General features: G+C 36.4%; 1 protein-coding gene across 1 annotated transcript; it reads left to right on the plus strand.

Annotated features, from left to right (window-relative positions):
• Positions 1-421: 421 nt before the first annotated feature.
• On the plus strand, positions 422-25,816 carry SLC25A31 (solute carrier family 25 member 31). Its single transcript, XM_029234927.1, is given in 6 exon segments — positions 422-665; positions 9,160-9,287; positions 17,997-18,114; positions 20,227-20,381; positions 22,054-22,179; positions 25,616-25,816. Coding segments are annotated over 6 exon segments (972 nt in total).
• The last annotated feature ends 390 nt before the right edge of the window (positions 25,817-26,206 follow it).

Genomic DNA, 26,206 nt, shown 5'->3' on the forward strand with positions numbered 1-26,206 from the left:
AAACTCGGTTAATCCCACACAGTTGGTTTATTGCTCTGTCCTGGTTTGGGCTACTAAATTTCCTTACACAGAACTGGTTTTCCCGCGACCGTTCCCGCACCTTCCTGGGTCAGAACCCAACTGGCCTCCTAGCCCTGCCTGCCGCAAGGACAGCCCCGCACCAACACTTGCCAAGACACTTTAAGAGACTTGCACCACGCGGGGTAGCCACGTCTCGGGAGTCACGTGGCCGGCGCCGGGTGGCAGAAGGCGGTTGGAGGCGCCTGCGTAGCTCCGCGCCCCCGGCGCGCTGCTTTCCCGGCGTGCTGAGCGCTGCTTTCCAGCCGGGACGACGCTGAAGCGGTGTTTGGCTTCCCTTCGTCCGTCTCTCCCGCTCTCGTTTTGAGCTTCTGCTGCCCGATTTTACGTCCATCGTCCCACCATGCAGCGTGTACCTCCGAAGAAGAAGCTGGAGAAGAAAGCAGAGAAGCAGCTCTTTGACGCCGCGTCCTTTGGGAAGGACCTGCTGGCGGGCGGGGTGGCGGCGGCCGTGTCCAAGACGACGGTGGCGCCCATCGAGCGGGTAAAGCTGCTGCTGCAGGTGCAGGCGTCGTCCAAGCAGATCAGCCCCGAGGCCCAGTACAAAGGCCTCGTGGACTGCCTGGTGCGGATTCCCTGTGAACAGGGTGTGTACGCGAGGCCGCCGCGCCAGCCTCTCCCCGCGCCGGGTCAGCTTTCCAGAAAAGCGGGTGGGTGGGCCGGGCAGGGACGCTTGCGGGCGCCACGGCCGTGTGTGTCGGTGATGAGTTTGTTTTCTTTGACTTCGATAATTCAATTTCTTAACCGGTCTAAGAGGCTCTGGTTTCCCAGGGCCAAGAAGGCCTACACGTGACCAGTCCTGGGACAGGGGAGGCCACCACCTTCTCTTTCTCTAAATTTCTCCTTCGCAGGAGGCTCTGCACCTCCGTGCACCTTTGTCTGGCTCAGGAGGAAAATGGTTGACCTCCCCGTATTGGGGTAGATGCCATCAGGCCCTTGGCTGTATGTTAATAGGTGCTTTAAGTTGCTTAAATATTTGTTGAAATAATACGTTTAAGAGAAGTATTCCAAATATGGAAGCATTGGGGCCTCTCAGTATCTAGTACGTATTCAGTGAAAAGAGGATCTGTTTATTGTCAAGAACTACTAAAGACCAGGGCTGAGACCAAGGAGGCACTCACGTATGCCCAAATTTTAGGGGGACGCCAAAAAAAAAAAACTCAGTAGTAGAAACAAATAATATTTTAATGCAGTATTTTTAAAAATCGAAATTAATGCGGAAAACCCATGATGAGCAAGATACAAAAATTTTAAGTAAAGGCGGGATCAGTATTAATTTTTTTGCGTCAGGCTCTGTTTTTACTTAAAGTTTTGATATTTTGGTTCTTTTTGGAGTTTTCTTCCATTAATATTGAAATGATTTCAAGGAACAGATAATGAAAATGCTTTATTAATCATTCAATGCCCTCTTCTTACTGAACGGCTCCTTAAGTTAGCTAAGTGGATAAATTGATCAGAAATTTTCTGATATAGTTGGATTCATTTGAAACCTCTATATGAACTCTAAAAAGGAAAGAGGTCTATTTATTGTGTATTCTGAACAAGAAGTGTAGTGGCTTCAACTCCAGTGCAGTCCTTTCTTTCACTCCTAAGTCTAGGGCAGGTTACTCTTCCTCCCATAAAAAAGGGTTCCTGGGAACTCCCTGGTGGTCCATTGGTTAAGATTCCTCACTTCCACTGCAGGGGGCACGGGTTCAGTCCCTGGTCAGGGAGCTAGGAGCGCGCAAGCAGAGTATTTCAGGTTGAGGGTAGACTGTTAAGGCATCATCTAAACTGTGGATTTAAAGTGCCCATCTGGGAGCTGAGTGGTAAGTGAGTGGTTCACATCTTCTCACTACCATTTTATCAGAGCAAGCTTCCCATTCCTCTTCGGAGAAGTAGGAGCCTCTTTATTATTTGCTAATCTGCTTTAAATATACAGTCAGGTAAAGTTAAATATTCTGGATAGATTGTGCTGACCAGTGCTAAATCGTTTGATATTTTAAATGTTTTTTGTAGTATTTAAACCTAAATTTATTCCGTATGGCTCTTGTAAATTGAGACTATTATGAATAGTATTCTGGTTCCAGCTTTCTTTAAGCAGAATTTTAAGAAAATGTTTTCTAGTATATACAAGGCCTTGTTATGAGTACACCATGGTATATGGATGCTAAAAGATTAGTCATTCAAAACAGGGATAATATTGCCATCTAGGGGCATTTCTGGAAACTTGTGAGGAATTTTTTGTTTAACACAAAGATAGAGGGGAGTAATCCTTAATTGCAATAGATATGAAAGGCAAAATCCAGGGCTGCTAAACATCCTGCTGCTGCTGTACATGGCCAGTCCTACACAACAAAGAGTTGCCCTGCAACCTCATGACTCAGATCTCCCACTGGACATTCACCTAGCAGTAAAACCTGTTTATGATTATCTGAGCCTAGAAACGAACTCCTATTTACCTATAAACACAAACTGTCTGGGGCAGAATCACACAGTGATGCTAGTAATGCAGCTATCTTGTAAGTAGAGGAAAGATTATACTTTGTTTTATTCAGAATTTTACTGAGAGTTGTTCATCACTGTGAAAACTCATGTTAGCAGTTCTGTCTGTGATATTTAGTCACTACTTATATCATCTGCATTTTTAACTATTGAATTCATGATGATTGTATAGATATACTTATTAAGCCCTTTTTTCCAAATGTCAACGTGTGTCTTAAGCACAACTGATTCATTATAAACAGAAGCAAGCATTGGATTGTTATGTCTATGATGTGATCATGCCTCACCATTTTACTAAGTAATATATATATTTTATTATAAACTCTTATTTTCTCTTTGTATATAGCAGAAAGGGCATTATATTGATTTTTTTGAACTAGTGAAGAGGTCATTGTCTTTGAATTCTACTTCTAGATAGTGAAGGAAACATTGTAAAATATTTATTATGTATAGAAGACTTGAACCTGGTAGCGCTGAGAATCACTGTGCTAAATCATTATGGAACTTTACTAGGCAATCATATTCTGAGGCTGTTATTTTCTGGAATTTACCTTCTGTCTCTTTTGTGAAAGTCAAGATACATTACATTCTCAGTGTTCTGAAGTTTCTCTTGTTTTTCCTGTTTGCTCGAGTTTTACTGATAACTTTTCCTTTCTTTAGGCAATATGGAATAAGCATAAGAGACAATGAATTCAGAAGGCACAACTAGATGCTCTCTCACTATCTTCTTACCTTATCTCTTTCTTTACACCTCAAGGAGAGAGCTCTTCATTCTTCCTCTGAACATAGCTTTAAACACCTCCTTGGGTGTCTTTGATACTTTTTATAAGCTTTCCTTGGCTTATGAAAGCTTCTGGATTTATCCTAATGCTTTTTAAAAAATTTATTCTATTCTTTAGTTGGTATTATGACCTTCCAACTTTGTATGTGTACTTTTATTTAGTACTTTTTAAACCTGTATTACACAAATAATGCATGTTTACTATAGAAAATTGAAAAATATAGAGAAACAAAAAGTTTTTAAAAAGCACTGCTAACATCACCACAGTTAACATTTTGGTGTCTGTGCTGTGATTTTTTTCACTGAGCAAGCTATGCATCGGTAAATATATTTTAATTAATATAATTGTTTTATTTAATATATTGTAACATAGGCTTTTAAAGATGTTATCTCTAAATCTCATGTTTAAGAGCCTACCAGAACTCTTTTCTCTTTTAGGTATTCCTGGCCATGAATTCATCAGCTGTCTTTAATCTGAACTTTTCCAAACATATTTTCCTGAAGGCTAAAGCAGGGAGGTTTTTATATCTTGAAGATGATATTTTGGGGTATGGAAAGAAAATGTTAGGTATATGTGTTATCTAAATAAAATGGGAACATCAACTTTACTGATACTTAGTAAATGAATTGGCACTGGCACCTATGGTTGGCCAAATGTCAGTTATATATCACAGGATGCTAAGGTATCCTGAAAAAAAGAGTAGGAGTTACACAGGGTAAAGGGGATAACAGGTACCCTTACTCAATTATTGTATAATGAACATATTATAGTTTATGTTTGCTCAATTAAATGGATGTATAGAGATAAGAAGACTATTTGAATATTTGAAATTGTCAAGAATACTATTTGAAATATAGATTCACATACACTATTTTTAAGAATGGACCTCATCCTAAGGGTGCCTTGAGATAATAGCAGATGATAGAATGAAAACATCATGATTAACAAGATATCTGAAAATACTATTTTTTAACTATTAAAACAAATGCTCAGTTGTGCCCTAATATCTAAAAGTTTTTCCCGACCATCCTATCTAAATAGCCCTTCCTCATTCTCCAACTACATATACTATTTTTTTCTTGAACATATTTATTTGTTCATTGTCTGTCTTTCTCAAAATGTAAGCTCCATAAGACCAAGAACTTTGTTCCTATGCACTTGGTACCAAATAAATGTTTTTAAATGAAGAATCTTTTTTTTTTTAAATTTTTATTGGAGTATAGTTGATTTACAGTGCTGTGTATATGAAGAATCTTTAACTCATTCTTTCATTTCTCTTTTGGAATAGTTTTACAAATGTACATAACGGTAGTATAGTAGCAAAGGTATATTATTTACTTTTTTAAGTATGTACATATTTGAGAGTCATGATTACATTTTTTTAACTGATAGGCAGACTGTCAAAGCATGTTGGAGCCTGCTAGTCTAGAATATACAGTTGACCCTTGAACAACACGGGTTTGAACTGTGTGGGTCCACTTACACATGGATTTTTTTTTTTCTCCAGTAGCAAATACTACAGTACTTGATCCCTGGTTGGTTGAATCCATGGTTGCAGAACCGTGGTTATGGAAGAACCACATATAGGGAGGGCTGACTACAAGTTATTACTTGTATTTTTGACTGCATGGATAATCAGCACCCTAACCCTTAACGTTGTTCAAGGGTCAACTGTATACCCAAACATGCCTAGCATTTCCATTCTTGGCTAGTAAGTGGACAAGTAAATGGCCCAGTAACTTTTTCCCATTTTCCCATCAGTTCTGTATTCTTAATTATTTTCTCAGAATTAAGTTCAGAGTAGGTTTTTCTCACCCTTAAATTTTGAAGAGATTATTTTTACTTAGCAATTAAGTAAAAAAAAAACTTAGATGTTCTGTTATTAGCAGAGAAATATACCACAACCCCTATGTTTGTCTCTATCAGTTTTGTGATTATATATTAGGAAACTGTCCTTTTGTTCTGTGTAACTAGAGAGTCAAATACTGCTACATTTGCATCACACTTGCTTTTCCCTTGTTTTATTCTGACCACAAAGCACTACTGTTTTTATCCAAAATGGATTTTTATCTAGAGGCAATAGAGATTTAATAGCTCTAGGTCTGGAGTCAGATAGATCTAGAAAATTCTGGAGTTAAGTCCCAACCTTTCCCTTACCTTGTAACCTTGAACAATTTTTTTTTTTTTTTTTCCGTTACGTGGGCCTCTCACTGTTGTGGCCTCTCCCGTTGCGGAGCACAGGCTCCGGACGCGCAGGCTCAGTGGCCATAGCTCACGGGCCCAGCCGCTCCGCGGCATGTGGGATCTTCCCGGACCGGGGCACGAACCCGTGTCCCCTGCATCGGCAGGTGGACTCTCAACCACTGCGCCACCAGGGAAGCCCCTTGAACAATTTTTATTTAACCTCTCTCAACCTCAATTTTCTCAGTTATATACAAGGTGTAAAAATATTACCTACCTCATATGGTAGTTGCGACGGTTAAACAAGATAATGCCTGTAAAATACTCAGCCACGTATCTATTGCATAGTTAGTGCTCAATAAATTTTAACTCTTTAATCATTTTGAATACATTCCTAAATTTAGAAACATGTATTCCTCATGTTCATTTGTAAATGAATGTATTTGGAATAAATTTGCATTACATGTAGAGTAGATTTTTGTAATCTATCTAAAGAACCTACATAGTACACAGTGTACTTAGAGTACATGTGAATTAAACCTTGAAACCTGGTCCCCAGAAATAATATTTCTATAGAAGATGCATTCAGAGTTCCACTTTGAGGTTCCTCCTCTTTGCACTCCTACTAAGGACGTTGGAGCTCCTAAAAGCATGGTACAGCAGTGAGATGCAAAGAAGGGAATAAGTTTTTTAAGTATGATCTGTGGAAAAAGAGTTTAAAGCAGGGGTTTTTAACCTGATATCTGTAGCTCCAGGGAATCCATGAATCCTGAGAAATACATGCAAAAGTATTTTATGTGTGTGAGATACTTTTTCATATATAAATCATTAAGAGCTGCCGCTATTATACTTCTAGGGATTTTTTTATTTCTAGATTTTTCATTGAGACATTGACAGTTGTTTTGATGAATCCTCTAGGTTTTTTCATGCAAATACAATTTTGCTAAAAGGAATACGTTCTTCTGTCAATGCTAGCAAACCCCTTTAGTCATAAATCTGTCACTCTGTCATGGTCTCGTTAATTTGCAGATGTCTTTGTCATCAGAATCTTCCATTTATATTCAGTACATTAGCCAAAGTTACAAACCTTTATACTATTCTTATATGATACTTTTTGTGAAATAAATATTAATTCAGTACTATAATCATAATTAATTATAACTAATAACTCATAATCTGAAACCTATAATATCTCAATACCATCTAGCTGAATCAACCATTTCCAGAATGACTATTAATAAATAAGAGCCGTGTATAAAATGGGAATTCTAATACATTTTTGATACATGACATTTTTTTTTTTTTTTTTTTTTTTTGCGGTACGCGGGCCTCTCACTGTTGTGGCCTCTCCCGTTGCGGAGCACAGGCTCCGGACTCACAGGCCAAGCGGCCGTGGCTCATGGGCCTAGCCGCTCCGTGGCATGTGGGATCCTCCCGGACCGGGGCAGAAACCCGTGTCCCCTGCATCGGCAGGCAGACTCTCAACCACTGCTCCACCGTGGAAGCCCCATGGCACTTTTTTAAACTCAGTTTATTACTTCGTTTTTTTTTTAAACAAATGATGATTTCAACTTAAATCCCATTTGATCAGGTTGTAGTTCTTCAGCCAGTATGTTCTTCTTTATCCTTTTAAGATCCTCTGCAAGTAGTCTGTTGTTGTGTTACTATAAAACATGGTCTAGAAAATCAAACCTTATTCTTCAGTATCATTTACACCGTCACATTTTACTTTCAACATTTCTCTTCCACAGGTCTGACCTCAGAAAATAAAAATGCTTAACTATGTTATTAAATGTTTTTTATTAATTATGAAGAACTTAAAAATCTCTAAAAATACCTCCAAAAGTTAGATTCACCAACTTCCCTCAGTAATTCAATGTGGCCATAACTAGCAAGAAATATTCCTTTATAATTTGCTTATATTTCTCATGTTTTAAGATTTTTATTTTGCTTCCATTAAAGAAAAATTGTTAACCTTTCTTAGTACAGAAAATATTTGTATGATTAAATTATTTATGGAAAAGTATTATAGTTAAGAGACTGAATTATTGAGCCAAATTGCTTGAGTTTGAATCCAGGTCTACAGTTTTCTGACTAAGTGACACTGGGCAAGTTACTTAACTAACTTCTCTCTGCCGTAGAAGTTGTTTTTAACTCAGTTCTTCATATTTAAAATGGAGAGACTAATAGTACCTACATCATGAGTGATTATGAGAATTAAATGAATAAAAAGCAGTTCCTAGAAATTAGTATTATTGCTTTGTTAATATTGCCTCAAAAATTTTTACAGTAATCATTTTCCATTTTTTAAAAAATAGAGCTTTATTTACCATACTTTAATAATTTTAGGAGTTCTCTAAGATTTGTTTCTCCAGAAACCCAAAGCTGAAGTAGAGCTTTGGAGACAGACAGAAGCCTTGATTCAAAATCCTGGTTATAGTTTCTAAACTTAGAAAAGTTTCAATTTATACATGTATAAAATGGGTATTATAAGAGAACGTATGTCATAAGCATAGTGTGGTGATGAAATGAAATATATAAAGCGTTTGCCAGTGCCTGGCACATATTAATTGCTCAAGAAGTTGTAGCTATTACGATTATGTGTTAAATGCCCTAGTAATTTATGCCTACAACTGAATGCCTTGTAACTGAATCACCTGTGAGGACTGAGAAGATTTCTTGCTATTAATATACTTCTTAATTGTCTTTGTGCAACTGCTTTATATTTAGCTTGGGATCACCAATATTCAGTGTTTTTTCCCACAAAGTATAGTTATTTAACAAATAAATATCTTTCCCTTTGTGTGTTTATCTAATCTAACTTTCAGTTTCTGAGCACCGGGCCCAGTCAACTGAGATTATCTTCATTTGTATTTTTATCTTTAGAAGACTGATTCTGGGTATCCTATTCTCCCAGCTGGGACTAGAGGTATCCTATTCAGAGTAGCAGAGTCAAACCATCTGTAAAAACAACTATGGGTCCTGAAGGGCTAGCCTGTTGTATTCCAGGGCAGCTATGGATTATAAAGGCAGTTTTGAATTATCAGGGTAACACAGTGACTGAATTATAAAGTTTGGTCGTTCCATGGAGATTTGAAGTGGGAAGATTATTGACCTTGAAGGTTTCCTACTATCTCTCCATCTAGCCTCTGGAGACTGCCTTGAATTGTAAATTGATTCTTTTTTGGCTAGGTTTTAAAATATAAAGATAAGACTCTTTTATCCCCTTCTCATTCTCAGGAGTGTAGATACAAAACAGTTTTGTTCCAACAGCCTTGTCACCATAGGAATTTTATTTTATGATTTGGAAATGAGGCTAAGGATTACTAGCTTCTCTGACAAATACTAGTAAGCTCTGTTTTTCTACTACTAAAGAGCCCTATATTCAACCGGTAATGCTTTCCATAGGTTGTTAGGCATTCAAGGCTTCCTATTGGAAATTAACAAAATTGAAATGGGGTACGTGGAGTTAACACTGCCTTTTTTCTTCAGTTGGAGACACATGTAAACTTTATTTTTTTTCTCATGAGAAAAGATGTTTTAGATAGTTCGAACAGCTAAGTTTGTTAAAACTGTGCAAATTATTTAATAATAATACAATATAAGTTTATATTTAGTATATTTTCTTTTGTAGGTTTCTTCAGTTATTGGCGTGGCATTTTGGCAAATGTTATCCGGTATTTTCCAGCACAAGCTCTAAACTTTGCTTTCAAAGACAAATACAAACAACTGTTCATGTCTGGAGTTAATAAAGAAAAACAGGTAATTATTGTTTATTTTATTTTGTTATTTTTTAATTGAATGAAAGATTCTTTAAATTATATAATACTTTGCAATTTTCAAAAGTTTTACACACGATTTCATATTGTCTCATAGTAACCCCTTTTTTCCGCCATCCCTGTCTGCCCCTCCCCCTTCCCTCTTCCCACTGGTAACCACTAGTTTGTTCTCTATATCTGTGAGTTGCTTCTCTTTTGTTTTATTCATTAGTTTGTTGTATTTTATAGATTCCACATATAAGTGATATCATACAGTATTTGTCTTTCTCTGACTTACTTCACTTAGCATAATGCCCTCAAAGTCCATCCATGTTACTGCAAATGGCAAAATTTCATTCTTTTTTATAGCACAATAGTATTCAATTGTTTATGTGTACCACATCTTGTTTATCCATTCATCTGTTGATGGACACTTAGATTGCTTCCATACCTTGGCAATTGTAAATAATGCTGCTTTGAACATTGGGGCGCATGTATCTTTTCGAGTTAGTGTTTTTGTATTTTTTTGGATATACACCCAGGAGTAGAATTGCTGGGTCATATGGTAGTTTTATTTTTAGGAAAAACAGGTAATTATATTTTAATATCTCTAAAATTTTTTAAGAAGTAGTTGGATTTGTCTTACTTGAGGGTTTTTTTTCAGTTGAAGTATAGTTGATTTATCAATACAGTGTTCGTTAGTTTCTGCTGTACAACAAAGCAATTCAGTTATACATATATGTATGTATATATATTCTCTTTTTATATACTTTTCCATTATGGTTATTCCAGGATCTTGAATGTGGTTCCCTGTGCTATACAGTAGGACCTTGTTGTTTATCTGTTTTCTATAAAACAGCTTACATCTGCTAACCCCAGCCTCTCCCTCCTTCCTCCCCCACGCCCATCCCCCTTGGCAACCACAAGTCTGTTCTCTATGTTTGTGAGCCTGTTTCTGTTTCATAGATAGGTCCATTTCTGTCATATTTTAGATTCCACATATAAGTGATATCATATGGTATTTGTCTTTCTCTTTCTGAGTTACTTCACTTAGAATGATGATCTCTAGTCCATCTTTCTGCAAATGGCATTATTTCATTCTTTTTTATGACTGAATAGTATTCCACTGTATATATGTACCACATCTTCTTTATCCATTCATTACCTGTGGGGTTTTATTTGGAGAGGAGGTGCTCAAATGGTGGAAAAAAATAATAGTTAAAACATAGTAACTGTTAGGGACTTCCCTGGTGGTGGCAGTGGTTAAGAATCTGCCTTCCAATGTGGGAGACATGGGTTCAATCCCTGGTTGGAGAACTAAGATCCCACATGCCGCAGGGCAACTGAGCCCATGCAACACAACTAGAGAGAAGCCTGTACACCACAACTACTGAGCCTACCTGCTCTGGAGCCCACACACCACAACTAAAGAGACCACGCACTGCAGCTGCGGAACCCGCGCACTCTGGAGCCCGTGCATCAAAACTAGAGAAGCCCACGAGCTGCAACTACTGAGCTCATGTGCTCTAGAGCCCATGTACCACAACTAGAGAAGCCCGCATGCTGCAACAGAGAGCCCATGCACTGCAACGAAGACCCAGCACACCAAAATAAATAAATAAAAATAATAAATAAATAAATACCTTAAAAAAAAAGATTAATAATACCTGAGAAAAAACATAGTAACTGTTAGCATATTATAATATGTATTAAGTTATAGAAATGACATATGGAAAACATAGAATTGTATTAACTTTTACCAGTTTCTCTAAACCTCTTAACACAGTTTTAATAACTAAGAGATGTTTTGTCTCAACACAATATTTCTCTGAATAAATGTTAATTTTAATATAATTTACATTTTATAATCCCTATTCTGCACTAGAAAAATTCAGCATTTAATCTGGTTTTGATAAGCAGAAAAAGCAGTCAACGAATGTGTATTTCCTAAACTGAAGTAATTTATTTCCTAAAGAAGCAAATTGTTTCTATTTTATGACTGAGGCTCTGTTTGGCTGAGATTAAAGTGTGTAGGAGGGTCAAGTCAAATACAGGAAAATGATAAATTTAACTTAGAGAATTCTCTTGTAAAGCAACTATATTCCAATAAAAATTAATTTCAAAAAAGTTAGAGAATTCTCTTTTTTTTTTATCACAAAGGTGCTTTTACTTTTCAGGGTAATCACTCCCTTGGTTATAAAATCTCATTTTCAAAATTTCCTACTTGTATGAACTATGTGTCATTTGTCCTGGTCTCCATTTGTTTTGTTACCTCCGTATACACTAGACCACCTACATTACTGTCAAGATCTTCCCCTCACCCGCCCTTATAAAGTCTCTCTACCCCCTCATCCTTTGTCTTTTTCTCTTCCCCCAGCCAACCAACCAAGCTGTCCTAGCAGATTCTTTAAAAGCAACAATTTATGGAACATTTCTTTGTTGCTATTTCCATTAATTTCCTTTTAGACCCTTTATTTCCTTTATTGAGTGCTTTGTGCTATTATGTAGTTGGAGGTATAAAGGTAACAAAGAAAATTCTTTACGCTTAGATTCAGAAGATCTGGATTTAGGTCCTGGCACTCAGCTTATTTAGCTGTGTGAATTTTTGAATATCGCCTCTCTGATCTTTAGTTTCCTCATCTGAAAATTGGACATAAGAATACCTACCTCATGAGGTTTAGATGAGACTAAACATGTAAAGACACATAAAGTGCTTACAGTAGTGCTGTGCTTTTTTTTTTAAGTAATTGGTATTTTTTAAAAAATATTATTTATTTATTTTTGGATGTGTTGGATCTTTGTTGCTGCATGTGGGCTTTCTCTAGTTGCGGTGAGTGGGGCTACTCTTCATTGCGGTGCGCAGGCTTCTCATTGCGGTGACTTCTCGTTGCGGAGCATGGGCTCTAGGTGCGTGGGCTTCAGTAGTTGTGGCACACGGGCTCTAGAGCGCAGGCTCAGTAGTTGTGGTGCACAGGCTTAGTTGCTCCATGGCATGTGGGATCTTCCCGGACCAGGGCTCGAATCTGTGTCCCCTGCATTGGCAGGCGGATTCTTAACCACTGCACCACCAGGGAAGTCCCAGTGCTGTGCTTTTATGGTAGGCACTCAGAAAAATGTTTGTCATCTTTAGGTAACAACTCTAATAGTTGGAACTTCTCTTGACTAAGAACCTATGTCAGAGGGTCCTCAAGACCATCTTCATGTTCAGCGATTCACTAGGCCTCAGAGAACTCAGAAAAGCTGTTATACTAATGGTTTATTACAACAAAAGGATATAGATTAAAATCAACAAAGGGAAAAGGCACATAGGACAAAATCCAGGAGAAACTAGGTGCAAGCTTCTAGCTGTCCTCTCCTTGTAGAGCCACCTGGACAGCACTTAATTCTCCCAGCAATAATGTATGACAACACATATAATGTGCTGCTAAATAGGTTGCTCATTTGAGCCATGGTGGCCAGGCTTTTTGGGGAGTCAGTTTCATAGGCATGTGTAATGTGACTGACCTTAGCTACTCAGTCTCCAGCCGCTGCCCCCACCCACTCAAGAGGTCAAACTGATATAGTTTAGCCCAAAGCATACAAAGGGGTGTTCACCATAAATCAAGGTTAGTATAAACTATCTGGTGTTACCCAAAGCTTCAGGTATATAAAGACACTGTAATTAGGTAGGATATTCCAAGGGCTCAGACAGTTATCTCAAAGGAGCCTTTGAGTTTGAGCAAGGGTGGTCCTGAAGATCTTTTCAGTGTGTATAGGGTTTGGGCAACACAGGCCAGCTGAGTTAACTCTTTATTGAACATTTTCCACACCATCTCCCCCAAAAGATAATTCCTATAAGACTAAGCCAAATGGAGCAATTAACTCCAGAATTAACCAGAAAATTTATGTTACTAACATCTATCCCTAACAGTGTAAATAACATGGCTCTAAAAGTTTTGAAGTTAACTTTGATCTGTGCTAAAATTCTGTAATAAATTTCAAATTAGTAGAGCCTGAGGTAAAAACATTTTTAGTATACCTATAAAGAGCATGCTATCTTATTTAGAATGTAAAGGTATTCAGTCACAAGTAATAGTGTAATGTTTAAATATATATTATTTACTAAATCTGGATACTAATGACCATTTTATTTCTCCCCTTGGACATCAAAATTGTATCCTATCTCTGCTCCCATCCCCCTACCAAGAAAAGTGGGGAAAAAAAAAAAGAACTGAAAAAGAAAAGTCAATATTTTTGGTTTCTTACCTGGTCTTAAAAGAAGCAGAGAAGGTAGAAAAAACAAGTACAGTGTATGTGATTTAAAAGTGGTTGATCTACCACAGTGAGGTATCTCTGCACACTTACCAGAATGGCTAAAATGGTGACACCACCAGATGTTGGCACGGACGCAGAGGAGCTGAATCATTCTTACATTGCTGGTGGGAATGTAAAATGATATTGCCACTCTAGAAAAGAGTATGACAGCTTCTTACAAACTGAACATATGCTTATCATACAGTCCAACTCTAGGGCATTTATCCCAGAGAATAAAAACTTCTGTTCACAAAAAAAGCAATGTATACAATGTTCATAGAAGATTGTTTCATTATAGACAAAAATTTGGGAATAACCCAGATTTCCTTCAACAGGTGAACGCTTAAACAAACTATGGTACATCACACCATGGAAGATTACTCAGCAATAAAGAGGAACAACCCTTTGATAAAACAAATACTGTATAATCCCCTTAGGGACCTAGAAAAGGCAAATTCATAGAGACAGAAAGTAGAATAGAGGTTACCAGGAGCTGGGGGGGAGGGAGATTATTTAATAGGTACACAGTTTATATTTAGCATGATGAAAAGTTCTGGAAATAGATAGTAATGATGCTTATACAGTATTGTACTTAGTGCTGCTGAATTATATACTTAAACATGGCTAAAACAGTAAATTTTACGTATATTTTACCACAGTTTTAAAAAAGAACAGACTTTTGATACCTACAGCAACTTTGAATGCTAAATGAAAAGCCAATCTCAACAATTATATTTGTTTTCTGATTTCATGTATATAGCATTATTAAGGTGAGAAGATTATAGAGATGGAAATTATAATAGTGGTTGCTAGGAGAGAGGGAGGTGGCCATAAAAGGGTAGCAATGAGGGGTCTTTATCATGGAACTGTTCACTGTGGTGATTGGTGGTTACATGAATCTGCACACATGATAAAATGGCGTAGAACTAAATATACACACAAATAAGTGTGTGTAACTGGTGAAATATGAATAAGGTAGATTTTTATCAGTGTTAATTTCCTCTGCTATAGTTATGCTAGATATTACCATTGGGGGAAATTGGTTGAAAAGTTTATAAACTCCATATGTATTAGGATGCATGTGAATCTGCAATTATCTCAAAGTAAAAAGTTTAAAAAAAATAACCATGGTAGGGAGGTGTGTGCCTACTATATACTGTTTCACTGAATTTTTACCTCATCCTTATTTTTATCCCAAATGTACAGATAAGGAAAGCAAGACAGAGCTTAAAGCACTTACCCTAGTCATGTGTTCATGTCTTTCTAACTCCCAAATTTCGTTCTTTCTAGTGTACTCTATTCCTCTCTCAGCTGAGGTGACTAGACTAGATGAGTCTTAGCTGAACTGGGCATAAAATATGCCTCTGCCACTCCTTAGCAGCTACCAGCACAACCCTCAGCAGAGAAGACTAGAACTTCCAGCACTCTTCCATGCCCAGACAAACTGTTAGAAAGAACTTTGGTCTCAGGGTATTTGTTCTTGGAGGCATCAAGTCTGTTTATCATCTATTTGTCAGCAGTTGCAAATAAACAGGATTATTTACCTCCAAACCCCCTAGACTCTTTTGTTCTCCTCTCCTTGCCTGATTCTTTTTCATGCCCTCTCCTTTTATAGTATAGTAATATCTGAAATTACTAACTTATAATTAAAAACTCATTTATGCTGATATACCACCTCTCCTGGGTCTGTTTCATTTTTAGGCTTAATTGTGGAGGGACAGACTTGTTACACAAACACTTGCAGGATTATCATTCAGCATAGATTCTTCTTTCTTATCTCCCTCTCCTTCCTCCCTTCCACCCTCCCCCTTCCTCCCTTCCTTCCTTCCATTAGTAGTTTGGCCATACTGTTTATACATGTTGTGCCTGCCTGCTTTTTCATAGGCCCCACTTTCACTATCAGAGGGGTCCTCATTTGAATGATAAATTATATGATCATTCACCCAGAAAGTCATGGATCTGTTTTATCTAGGAAGGAAAAAAAAAAGGTTAAATAGAATTTAAGATGTACTTTATAAATCTTTGTGCTGCATATCATATTTGGTTTGGCTTATTTGCTTGTAAGAAACAGAGACTTAAATTACTTCAAGAAAAATGGGTATTTCTTGCAATGATACACTGGCATTGGAATTTGAACCAAAGACAGCTCTAGGGATCAAACTGTATTCTTTATCTTTGTCTCCCAGGTCACTTAGTCTATCTCTGTCTCTAATGATCTGCTTTTTGTGTGTGTTTGCTCTGTGTTTTCTCATTATTGCCCTTTTTTACTTACCTATATTTTCTTTGTTTCTTTTAAGTTCAGTGTTATTATCATAGTGATTCCTTCTAACCTTTCAGATGGTGAGAGGTTCTTTACCAGAGATCCATGCATGCTTGAGGAATAACTTACACTAAAAGTATATGTTTATACATATGTGATTTTTATTGGAAGAGTATCTATAGGTTTCAACCGTCTCAAAGTAGACTGAAACCTAAAAAATAATTATTTAATATCTTTTCCATTTCTGTCCTTACTGATAACTGGCATAGAACTTCTGGAGTCAAATTCCTAAGACTTAAACTATGGCCCAGTTCTACTTTTTCTACCAGGTTATTCTAGACTATGGATTAGCTACCCTGGGGTGAGATTCAACCTTCTGGTCTAATCTCTGTGTGATTAGGAACCGTGGCTACCTATACAGTAGAACTTACGAGTTTCACTTAAAAGGCATGATGGGAGTCTGAGTACCCTTCATTAAACAAATATTTATTGAATGCATTACTCTTACTCTGGGCAAGGCCCCATGACTTGCTTTCTGAAATAAGCAAATGAATTAAGAATCTAGGCCTCATAAAAATGTAGACAACCTAAATGTCCATGAACTGATGAATAGATAAATAAAATGTGGTTGTGAAATATTATTTGCCAGTGAAACGGAATGAAGTGCTGACACGTGCTACAACACGGATGAACCTTGTAAACATGTTATATGAAAGAAGGCAGTCACAAAAGACTGCATATTGTGTTATTTCATGTATAGGAAATGTCCAGAATAGGCAAATCTGTAGAGACAGAAAGTAGCTTAATGGTTATGTAGGGCTCAGGGGAATTGGGAAGATGGGAAGTGACTGCTGGTGGGTACAGGGTTCCTTTCGGGGTGAAGAAAATGTTCTGCAACTGGTAATGGTTGCACGGCTCTGTGAATATGCCAACAGTCCATTGAACTGAATTCTTGACGTGGGTGAGCTGTATGGTGTGTAAATATATCTCAACAAGTAAAAATAAAAACAATAATTCTGGCCTGAAGAAATTTATAGTCCGTAGAAGACAAGACAGGTACACAAATAATTATAAATTGAAAGTAGAAAGTTATTGTAAATACTATTTTAAAAAAATGAGAATCTGGAACATGTTGACACATTTTACATATTGATCACATGATTCACCTTTAATTCTCTGAGACATGAAGTGTTTATGGGGAGAGGGTATGATTACATACAGTTTTGGGTGGGTTGGGGATCAGAGAATTCGTGGAAGAAATAGAATTTGAGTTAGAGCATAACTTGATAACTTTTTGTTTTAAAAAGATAGGAAAAAATATTAAAATAAGGGCATTCCAGGCCAAGAGAAAATTGAGAGTTCCAAAGCATCTGAGAATTAAAATTGTTAGAAATAAGAGCTAGAGAAGCAAGAAACTGAGCTTGACTAGCTAGAATGGTTACTGTGGACTTGTACCCTAGATTTTCTATGACAGTTCCAATTCAAATATTCCTTTCTTCTCCATTGAGCTCTAGATGTTGAAAAGCAGTTTATTGGACTTAAGCAGGGCACATTTCAAAGGTTTATCAAAAAGAACTTCAACAGCCCACGTGAACTAGTAGATCAATAAGGTCTTACATGCCACTCAACCACATTATAATTGATTTCTGCCAATTTACATGTTGGCATTTGAACATAATTATATTTTTGAGCTACTTACATTTATTTCTACTAAAATACAAAGTGAAATTGTGGCATTATGATGTATTACTGTCCCTCTCCACTGCCGCCAAGAAGGGGAACCACTAAAGCCTCCACAGATGCCTAACATTTTAGTCATAACTAAAATATATTATTAGCAAAAAACTTTATACAGTCTAAAGAGCAGAATATCTTATGTGGCCTCTTTTGCTAACTTGGACTACTTTTGCTGGAGGACATTAAAATATCTTGGAATTTTAGTATGTCATCATCTAAGCTGTATCTCCCAGACCGCCTGGTAAGAAATAAAGGCTGCATGGACATGAAGGGAAGTATTTTGCATGATAATATATGCGTTATTATAGGTGTTCACTTTATAAAAGCAGTTTGTAAATCTGGCTTTTTAACCTTATAAAAACAAGGGTATTTAAAAATCAGATCCTATAGTTTAATAACCATGTTTTAATTAATATGTTTCAGTTCTGAAGGTGGTTTTTGGCAAACCTGGCTTCTGGTGGGGCTGCTGGGGCAACATCCTTATGTGTAGTATATCCGCTAGATTTTGCCCGAACCCAATTAGGTGTTGATATTGGAAAAGGTATGGGATTTTTAGAAATACTCTTTCTTCTTTGTGTTTTTGAACACTGTATTATCTATTTTAGTTATGCTTATAACAACAGTGTTGTGTTCCATCTAAAAATTTTATTCTCAACCAAATGATAAAGTTATAGAGCCTAAAGATTACTACTTTTTTCTTTTCTCTTAAAAGAGGGAAGGGGAAGGCCAATACTGTAGTAACAAAAAGAGTAAGCACAGAGACTGCTTATAACTTATTTCCAGTTTGTTTGTTTGTTTGTTTGTTTGTTTGTTTAGAGAGATCCCTAGATCCCTTCATGCACTTACTTTCCTGTCTTGACTGTGGCTCCTCTCTACATTAGGTGTATAACTCTCATCCTAGAGATTCCCTTTCCCTCTGTCCTTATTTATCACATCTTTCTGTGTTTTTGTTACACCCTTGTTTTGGCAGATATGTTCTTTGATAGCTTTCTGAGAAGGGTGAATAGGAGATAAATTGAGATCTTGCATATCTGAAAATGTCTATGTTTCATCCTTTGAATATTTTGCCATATGTAAAATTCTGGATTTAAAATTATTTTCTTTCACAATTTTGAAAGCATTAATCTGGATTCTAGTTTCTAATACTGCTCCTAAGAAATCATTCTCTTACTGTTGATCCTTTTTATGTGACTTTTTTTCTTTTTAATTACCTTATATCTCTGATGATCTGACATTCACAATGATGTATCTTTGTGTGAGTCATTTTCAGTAATTGTGGAGGTCACTCAGTTGGCCCCATGTGACTGCAACACAAGTTGGAGCCTTGTGTTCAGTTCTGAGGATGACAGAGGAGTAAGTCACTTGGCTACTCAGGGTGAGGTTGTGGATTTTGAGCATCCGGATGCTAATTTGTTCTCACCACAATAGTACTTAATTCCTCTAATTTTAAGTCTTTCTGTGGTTATTGGAATCAAATGGCTCGCTTCTCAACAATATCTCCCTCTGCAAGAAATTAGGTTTCAACTTTCTCTGCTCCACTTAGTGAGTTACCATCCTCCACCTCCTTTCCATCTTGCTAAAATTTGTGGATTTTATTCTCGTCATGTACTCTTTTTTGCTTATTTGGCTTTAAACCTGTTTTTTCTTTATTATTATTTTAATAGAATTTCTTAAGGGAGCAGAGATTCTTTCAATGAGTATTATTGAGTGCATGAGGTGAACCAGGCCCTGCTTGATATACAGGTTGTGTATGTGTAATAGACAAACACGTACACACACACTATATTAAACATGGAGCTCCTGGTTCATGTACCTTACAGTCTAGTGGAGATCACGAGTAGTAAAAAAAAAAAAGAATAAATAGCTAAAATATACTGTCAGCAAAAAAGTGCCATGAAAAAAATTTAGGAGAAGAGAGTGACATCAATTTAGATAAGTGATTAGAGAAAATGCCTCAGAAGGGGTGGCAGTTTGAACAAAGATGGGAATAGGAGTTTCATCTATGATGTTTAACTGGCATTCCAAATTTTTTTGTTATTGTTAAGAAACTGAAAATAACATACGTACCTTGGTTTAATTTCAATTCTGTAGTTTTGTTTTCTCTCAAAATTGGGAGAACTTAGTTTATTTTGAAAGATTGTATTCTATATATAATATTTGTAAAATATCAAGGAGTTCTAGGTCAAGGGAAAATAAAAACAAAACCAGCAAACACTAGAAAAATATGACACCTCATCTAAAATGCCAGTGATCCTTAAAGTTACTAGTTTTTAGCTTTGTCTTTTTGCTTCATCCGTCCTTTTGCTCTTCAGCTGAAGCAAGTTGTAGAGTGTTGCATGCCTAAGTATTTTCTGAATGCTGACTAGTAACTTCTCATAATTTTATTGAAATGTTTTAAGCCAGTCAGATTGCTTGAATTAGATTGCTTTTATAAGAGATTAATATTTTCAGTTAAAATATCTTAAGATACTACTTGACATCTTAATTATCTTTAAATGAATGGAAAGATTTTGACTTGTGCCTTTTTTTTTGTTATAAAGATTTCTAAATGTTAGTTCCAGATAATTTAAATCTGTAAAGTGTTTAATTTACTTTGATTAAAGTGTTTATCTGATATAATGTTGCTAATAAATTTTAAATGGCTTTATTTTAGGTCCTGAAGAGAGACAATCCAAGGGTTTAGGTGACTGTATTATGAAAATAGCAAAATCAGATGGAATTGTTGGTTTATACCAAGGGTTTGGTGTTTCAGTTCAGGGCATCATGGTGTACCGAGCCTCTTATTTTGGAACTTACGACACAGTTAAGGTAATTTGGTACTTTAACTAGTATATATTAAATAAATTGTTTGTTTCTTTTTATTCTAATTAGTAATATGTTCAGCAGGTACATTTACTTTTAATTATAGAAATCAAAATAAATGATGACATAAGAGATATTATAGCATTCTGTTTAATCATGACTTTGCCATAACCTAATTAAATTACAATTGTATTATGGATCTGACTTTGGATATAAAGCATAAATATAAACATTAGGTTTTTGTGCTGTTTGCACCGAAAGACTCAAATAGAAAACATGCTGATTAGGTTATATCATAATTAGATCTTTGGTATATAGGAAGGCATCTTCTAACAGAGTTTTTCTGATTTTACATTCATTTTATTATCCGTTTTTTTTTTTTTTTTTTTTTTTTGGGGTACGCGGGCCTCTCACTGTTGTGGCCTCTCCCGTTGTGGAGCGCAGGCTCAGTGGCCATGGCTCACGGGCCCAGCCGCTCCACAGCACGAACCCGCATCCCTCTCATCGGCAGGCGGACTCTCAACTGCGCCACCAGGGAAGCCCTTATTATCACTTTTTTACATGCATATTATCAGTTTACTATCATCAATGGAAAGCAGGCAAGGCATAATTAATTAGTTAAATATGATAAATGCTACTATAGCTCAGTGATCTATTGGGTACTGTTAGATTTTGTATTGTGTTTTCCAGGTTGTTCTGCAATTTGCCTTTTCAGTTCAGATGTAAATAGCACTTCATAAGGTAGGAAAGAGAAAGATTGTAATAATGGCCACCATTTTTTGAGCTATTACGTAGTTTTGAGAACCTTATTAAGGACTTTATATCCTCACAGTGTTCTAGGATAGCTTTTAATATATCCCATTTTAAAGATAAATAACCTAGGAATGGCTAAGTCATTTATTTATGTGGCAAGCACAGGTCCCATGCTCTTAATCACTACATCATAATGCTTCTAAGAAGAAGCAATGAAATTAATCCCAGTATTATTTACTAAATAAGATTAAAACTTGAGGGAAATTTTATAATAGTTTTATATATTATCTCTGCCCTCCCTCATTAGTATAAATGTATCAATAGTTGAATGTTATTTTTATTGTGGTCTGGACATAATACTTTTAGTTTGTAGTGTATTTTTTTAGACAGATAAATAGATTAATTGAAATTACAGGATCTTATATATGTTTATTTAATCACAGAAAAATTTATGTTTAATCGCCCTCTGCTTTCCTCTGTTATCACCTGTAGTAGTTGTAAAATTTAGGAATGTTTCTTCACTAGCTTAGAGCTTTAAAGCTGCTTATCAAACATCATCTGTTAATAATAACAGGCATTCTTTCATCTTTTCCAACTCTATGAGGAAGAACCAGGAAGGAACTTTTTTGGTCACTGGCTGCCATCTCTAGTTTTCAGTGCTATTAATAACAAATCTCCTGTAATAGCAGTTATGCTATTCTTTTTCAAATACGCTTTTAAAATATAGCCATGTGTGGGATTCTCATTTCTTATTGATCTCCCACTATTATTTTAATCTTACCACATTAAATCCAACTGTTTTTTTTTACTGCATTTTAAGTATAACTGAGCCCTCTTTCATATATTTATAAGAATTATCCTTTGACTTAATGATTTAAGATATTTTGGAAATTTCGATGGTTACTTGATAATTTTTCTTTTCTAGGGCTTATTACCAAAACCAAAGGAAACTTCTTTTCTTGTCTCCTTTTTCATTGCTCAAGTTGTGACTACATGCTCTGGAATACTCTCCTATCCCTTTGACACAGTTAGAAGACGTATGATGATGCAGGTATTTTATATTATTTGTAAGCTTAATTGAGTTTTCCAGTATTTGATATTCAGATGTAATTTATTAAAATTTTAGAGACATTTTGGCTGAAAGGCATAGGCTTTTTTTTTACTTACTAAAATAAATACATAATGTGTTCTGTCTTGTATTCTTTCCTATCCCAAAGCAGCCATCATCCAGCAAAGTTTCTTCCATGTCTCCTATCAGAACAGAAATGTCTTTTACTCCTATAGCATGTATTGTTGTTTGGATAGTGGAGGGGCATGGCAAGGATTAGATGAGCATGTGTCTATCCTAACTGAATATTATTAGATTAAGTAGAATAAGCCCAGTCATAGGCCACTGACATATGTAATCATTTGTTGTAGTATATTTTAATAAAAGTAAATAATTTTTAACTCCAAGGATGAAGACTTGTTTATAATGATGTATGTTCTAAATGTAAATACCCAAACCAAAATTTTGATAAAGTCAATCTCCATTGCTGTTACTTGTTACATTCATTCATTCAACAAATAATTGAGTGCCTATTCACCAAGCTCTGATGACACAAATAAAATAAGGCAGAATCTGCACCCAAATTCATAGCATAGTATTGAAGGCATACTGTTAATGGTTTAAGTAGAAATGTGCATAGGTTCCAGGAATGCAATAGGGGAGGGGTACCCAAGTGCTTAAAGTGATCAGATATGGCCTCTTAGAGAGCTAAATCTCAGTAAATAGGCTTTTTCTCCAGACAGTGAAGAATACATTCTCAGCATAGGGGTAAAAAACATACCTAGAGGTATGGCTTGAGAAGAATTTCAGTATACCCATATGATAGGTTTCATGAGGGCAAGTGAAAATAATGAGGCCAGAAAGCTGTGTTTATTATGTGTCAGAACTGTCCTAAGCATTTTACACTTTAACTCATTTAATTCTCAAAACAATGCTGTGAGGTGTAGTTATCCTCATTATCCTCTACAAAATGGTCCTGGAAGAACCCAGTGGGCCACCTGAAAGGGTAAAGCATATCTAACCTATTGCTTCATCTATCCTTAAAGTTGTTCCTTTTATATCTGTGTTTCCTCTTGATCTATGTCTAGCTCTAGTTTAATAAACTGAAACACTTTTGAAAATTAATTTGCGAATAGACTGTGGATTAAGTAAATGGTACTGTATCAATGTTAAATTGTCTGATTTTGATAACTGTACTTCGGGTATGTAAGAAAATATTCTTAGAAAATGCACACTGAAATGTTTAAAAATAAGGGGCAATGATACCTGTAACTTACTGTCAAAATAATTCAGAAAAAAAATTGTGGGTGTGGATTTTTATATATATGTGTGCATTGCTATATGTATAAAACCGTACCACTGCCATAACATAGTACCAAAGACTGGGTGGCTTAAACAACAGAAATTTATTTTGTAACACTTTGGGAGTTTAAAAGTCAGTCAAGGTGTCCAGCAGGGTTGGTGTCTTCTGAGGGCCTCTCTCCTTGGCTTGTAGATGGCCTTCTTCTCCCTATGTCTTCTCATGGTCCTTTTTCTGTTTCTTTTCTTGTAAGGCTTATCATAATGGATTAGGGCCCGCTCTAATGAGCTCATTTAACCATAATTATTTTTGTAAAGACCCAGTCTCCAAATTTAGTCACAGTCTGAGGTTCTGGGGTTAGGTCTTCAATATATGAATTTTGTGGGGACACAATTCATAACAGTATTCTTTAATTTTTGCATTTTGATTTTATATCCCACAACTTTATTAAGCCATATTACAAACACTAATCTATATGTACACCCTTTGAAGTTTTTTTTTTGTTTTTACACACAGAGTGATATAATCTGCAAATAATAGCAGGCTTTTTTCCCTTCCTTATCAGTTCTTATGCCTTTTATTCCTTTTCTTGCCTTTCTGCACTGGTTGAGACCTCTGATTCAGTGTTACATTAAAGAAGTAATAACTGGCAACCTTGTTTTGGTCCTAGCCTTACCAGGAATGCCTTCAGTGTTACAGATTACAAAGTTTAATGTTCGCTGTGGGTTTTTCGTAGTTATCCTTTATTATATTATGACTGGTCCTTTCTGTTTTGGCTTCCAGTAATTTTTTTTGTGTGTGTGTGGTACGCAGGCCTCTCACTGCTATGGCCTCTCCCGCTATGGAGCACAGGCTCCGGACGCGCAGGCTCAGCGGCCATGGCTCACGGGCCCAGCCGCTCCATGGCATGTGGGATCTTCCCGGACCGGGGCACGAACCCGTGTCCCCTGCATCGGCAGGCAGACTCTCAACCACTGTGCCACCAGGGAAGCCCATGGATTCCAGTAATTCTTAATCATGAATGGTGGTCATGTTTTTTTCTATATCGAGATGATCATATTTTTCTTATATGCCTGGGGTCAATCCAGCTTGGTCATGATGTATTGTATTTTGTACCCCTTGCTGGGTTTGATTTGCTGGGTTTTGTTCAGGATTTTTGTATCCGTGGTTTCTGTGACATAAGCTTGTCATGTTTTTCCTTCTTGCGTTATCCTAGTCTAATTTTGGTATCAGGCCTATCTATGCAAGCCTCATAAAATATGTTAGGGAGTCTCCCCACTTTTTCTCTTCTTTGGAATAATTTCTGTGAGATTGGAATTAAATTTCCATTGAATTTTTAATAGAACTCACATATAAAGCCATCTGGACACGTGGTTTTCTAATTTATGAGAAGATTTATAACAACTGATTGAATTTCTTTAACAAATTTAGTATATTCTAAAGTTTTTTGATATTCTGTTGGTAAATTATACTTTTTAGGAATTTATTTCCTCTGTGTTTTCAAAATAATTGTCATAAAGTTGTTCATAATATCATCTTGCTCTTTCTTAATCTCTGGGTCATCTGCAATGGTGTTACCTTTGCCACTTCTAATAATTTGGGCGCCTTTTCTTGTTTTTCCTGAAACAGTGTTTCTAGAAATTTGTCAAAGTATTTCAGATAACTAACTTTTGACTTTTTATGCTTTCTCTTGCGTTTATTATTTCCTTTATTTCTGGTGGTTAAAGTTACCACTCAAGCTGCATCTTACAAATTTAGTTGAGGAGTTTTGTGGTTGTTAGTTAGGTTTTAAATATTTTCTAAGATGTGTTTTTATTAATACCCAAACGTGATATTTTTCTAGTTATCTTTTTTGTTCTTGATTTCTCTCTTAATTGCAATGTGGTGAGAGGATAAATCATGGTATGTGATGCCAATCTTTTAAAATTTGTTAAGTGTAATATGTGGCCATTTTTCAAGTGTGCCTGAAAAGCATGAGTATTTTGCAGTCAGTGGGAACAATACTCAATATATGACCATTAACTCAACATACTTACTCAACACAGTGTTAATTTTAATCTATCCCTGTTGCTAAATTAAATCTGTCTTATGATAAAAGATGTTAAGATAATGGCAAACTCTTTGTCTTTCTTTGTATAGAGTGGTGAGGCTGAACGGCAATATAAAGGAACTTTAGACTGCTTTGTGAAGATATACCAACATGAGGGAATTGGCGCATTTTTTCGTGGTGCCTTCTCCAATATCCTTCGTGGTACAGGGGGTGCTTTGGTGTTGGTATTATATGATAAAATTAAAGACCTCCTTAATATTGATATTGGAGGTAGTTCATCGAGAGATTAAATTGAAAAATGGATATAGTTAACTTATTAAACGTACAAATTACATAGCTGCCATTTGTATACATTTTGATAGTGTGTTATTACTGTCAGTATTTTCTTAAAGTGCTAATTCTGCAGTGAAGCATAGGCTTTTTTTTTTTTTTTGCGGTACGCGGGCCTCTCACTGTTGTGGCCTCTCCCGTTGTGGAGCACAGGCTCCAGACGCGCAGGCTCAGCGGCCATGACTCACGGGCCCAGCCGCTCCGCAGCATGTGGGATCTTCCCAGACCAAGGCACGAACCCATGTCCCCTGCATGGGCAGGTGGACTCTCAACCACTGCGCCACCAGGGAAGCCCAAAGCATAGGCTTTTTTCAAGGATTTAAATACTAAAAGGTCAAATAAATGTGGTT

This window comes from Monodon monoceros, unplaced genomic scaffold, assembly GCF_005190385.1.
Source record: "Monodon monoceros isolate NGI ecotype Baffin Bay Population unplaced genomic scaffold, NGI_Narwhal_1 Super_Scaffold_20, whole genome shotgun sequence".
Lineage (NCBI taxonomy): Eukaryota > Metazoa > Chordata > Mammalia > Artiodactyla > Monodontidae > Monodon > Monodon monoceros.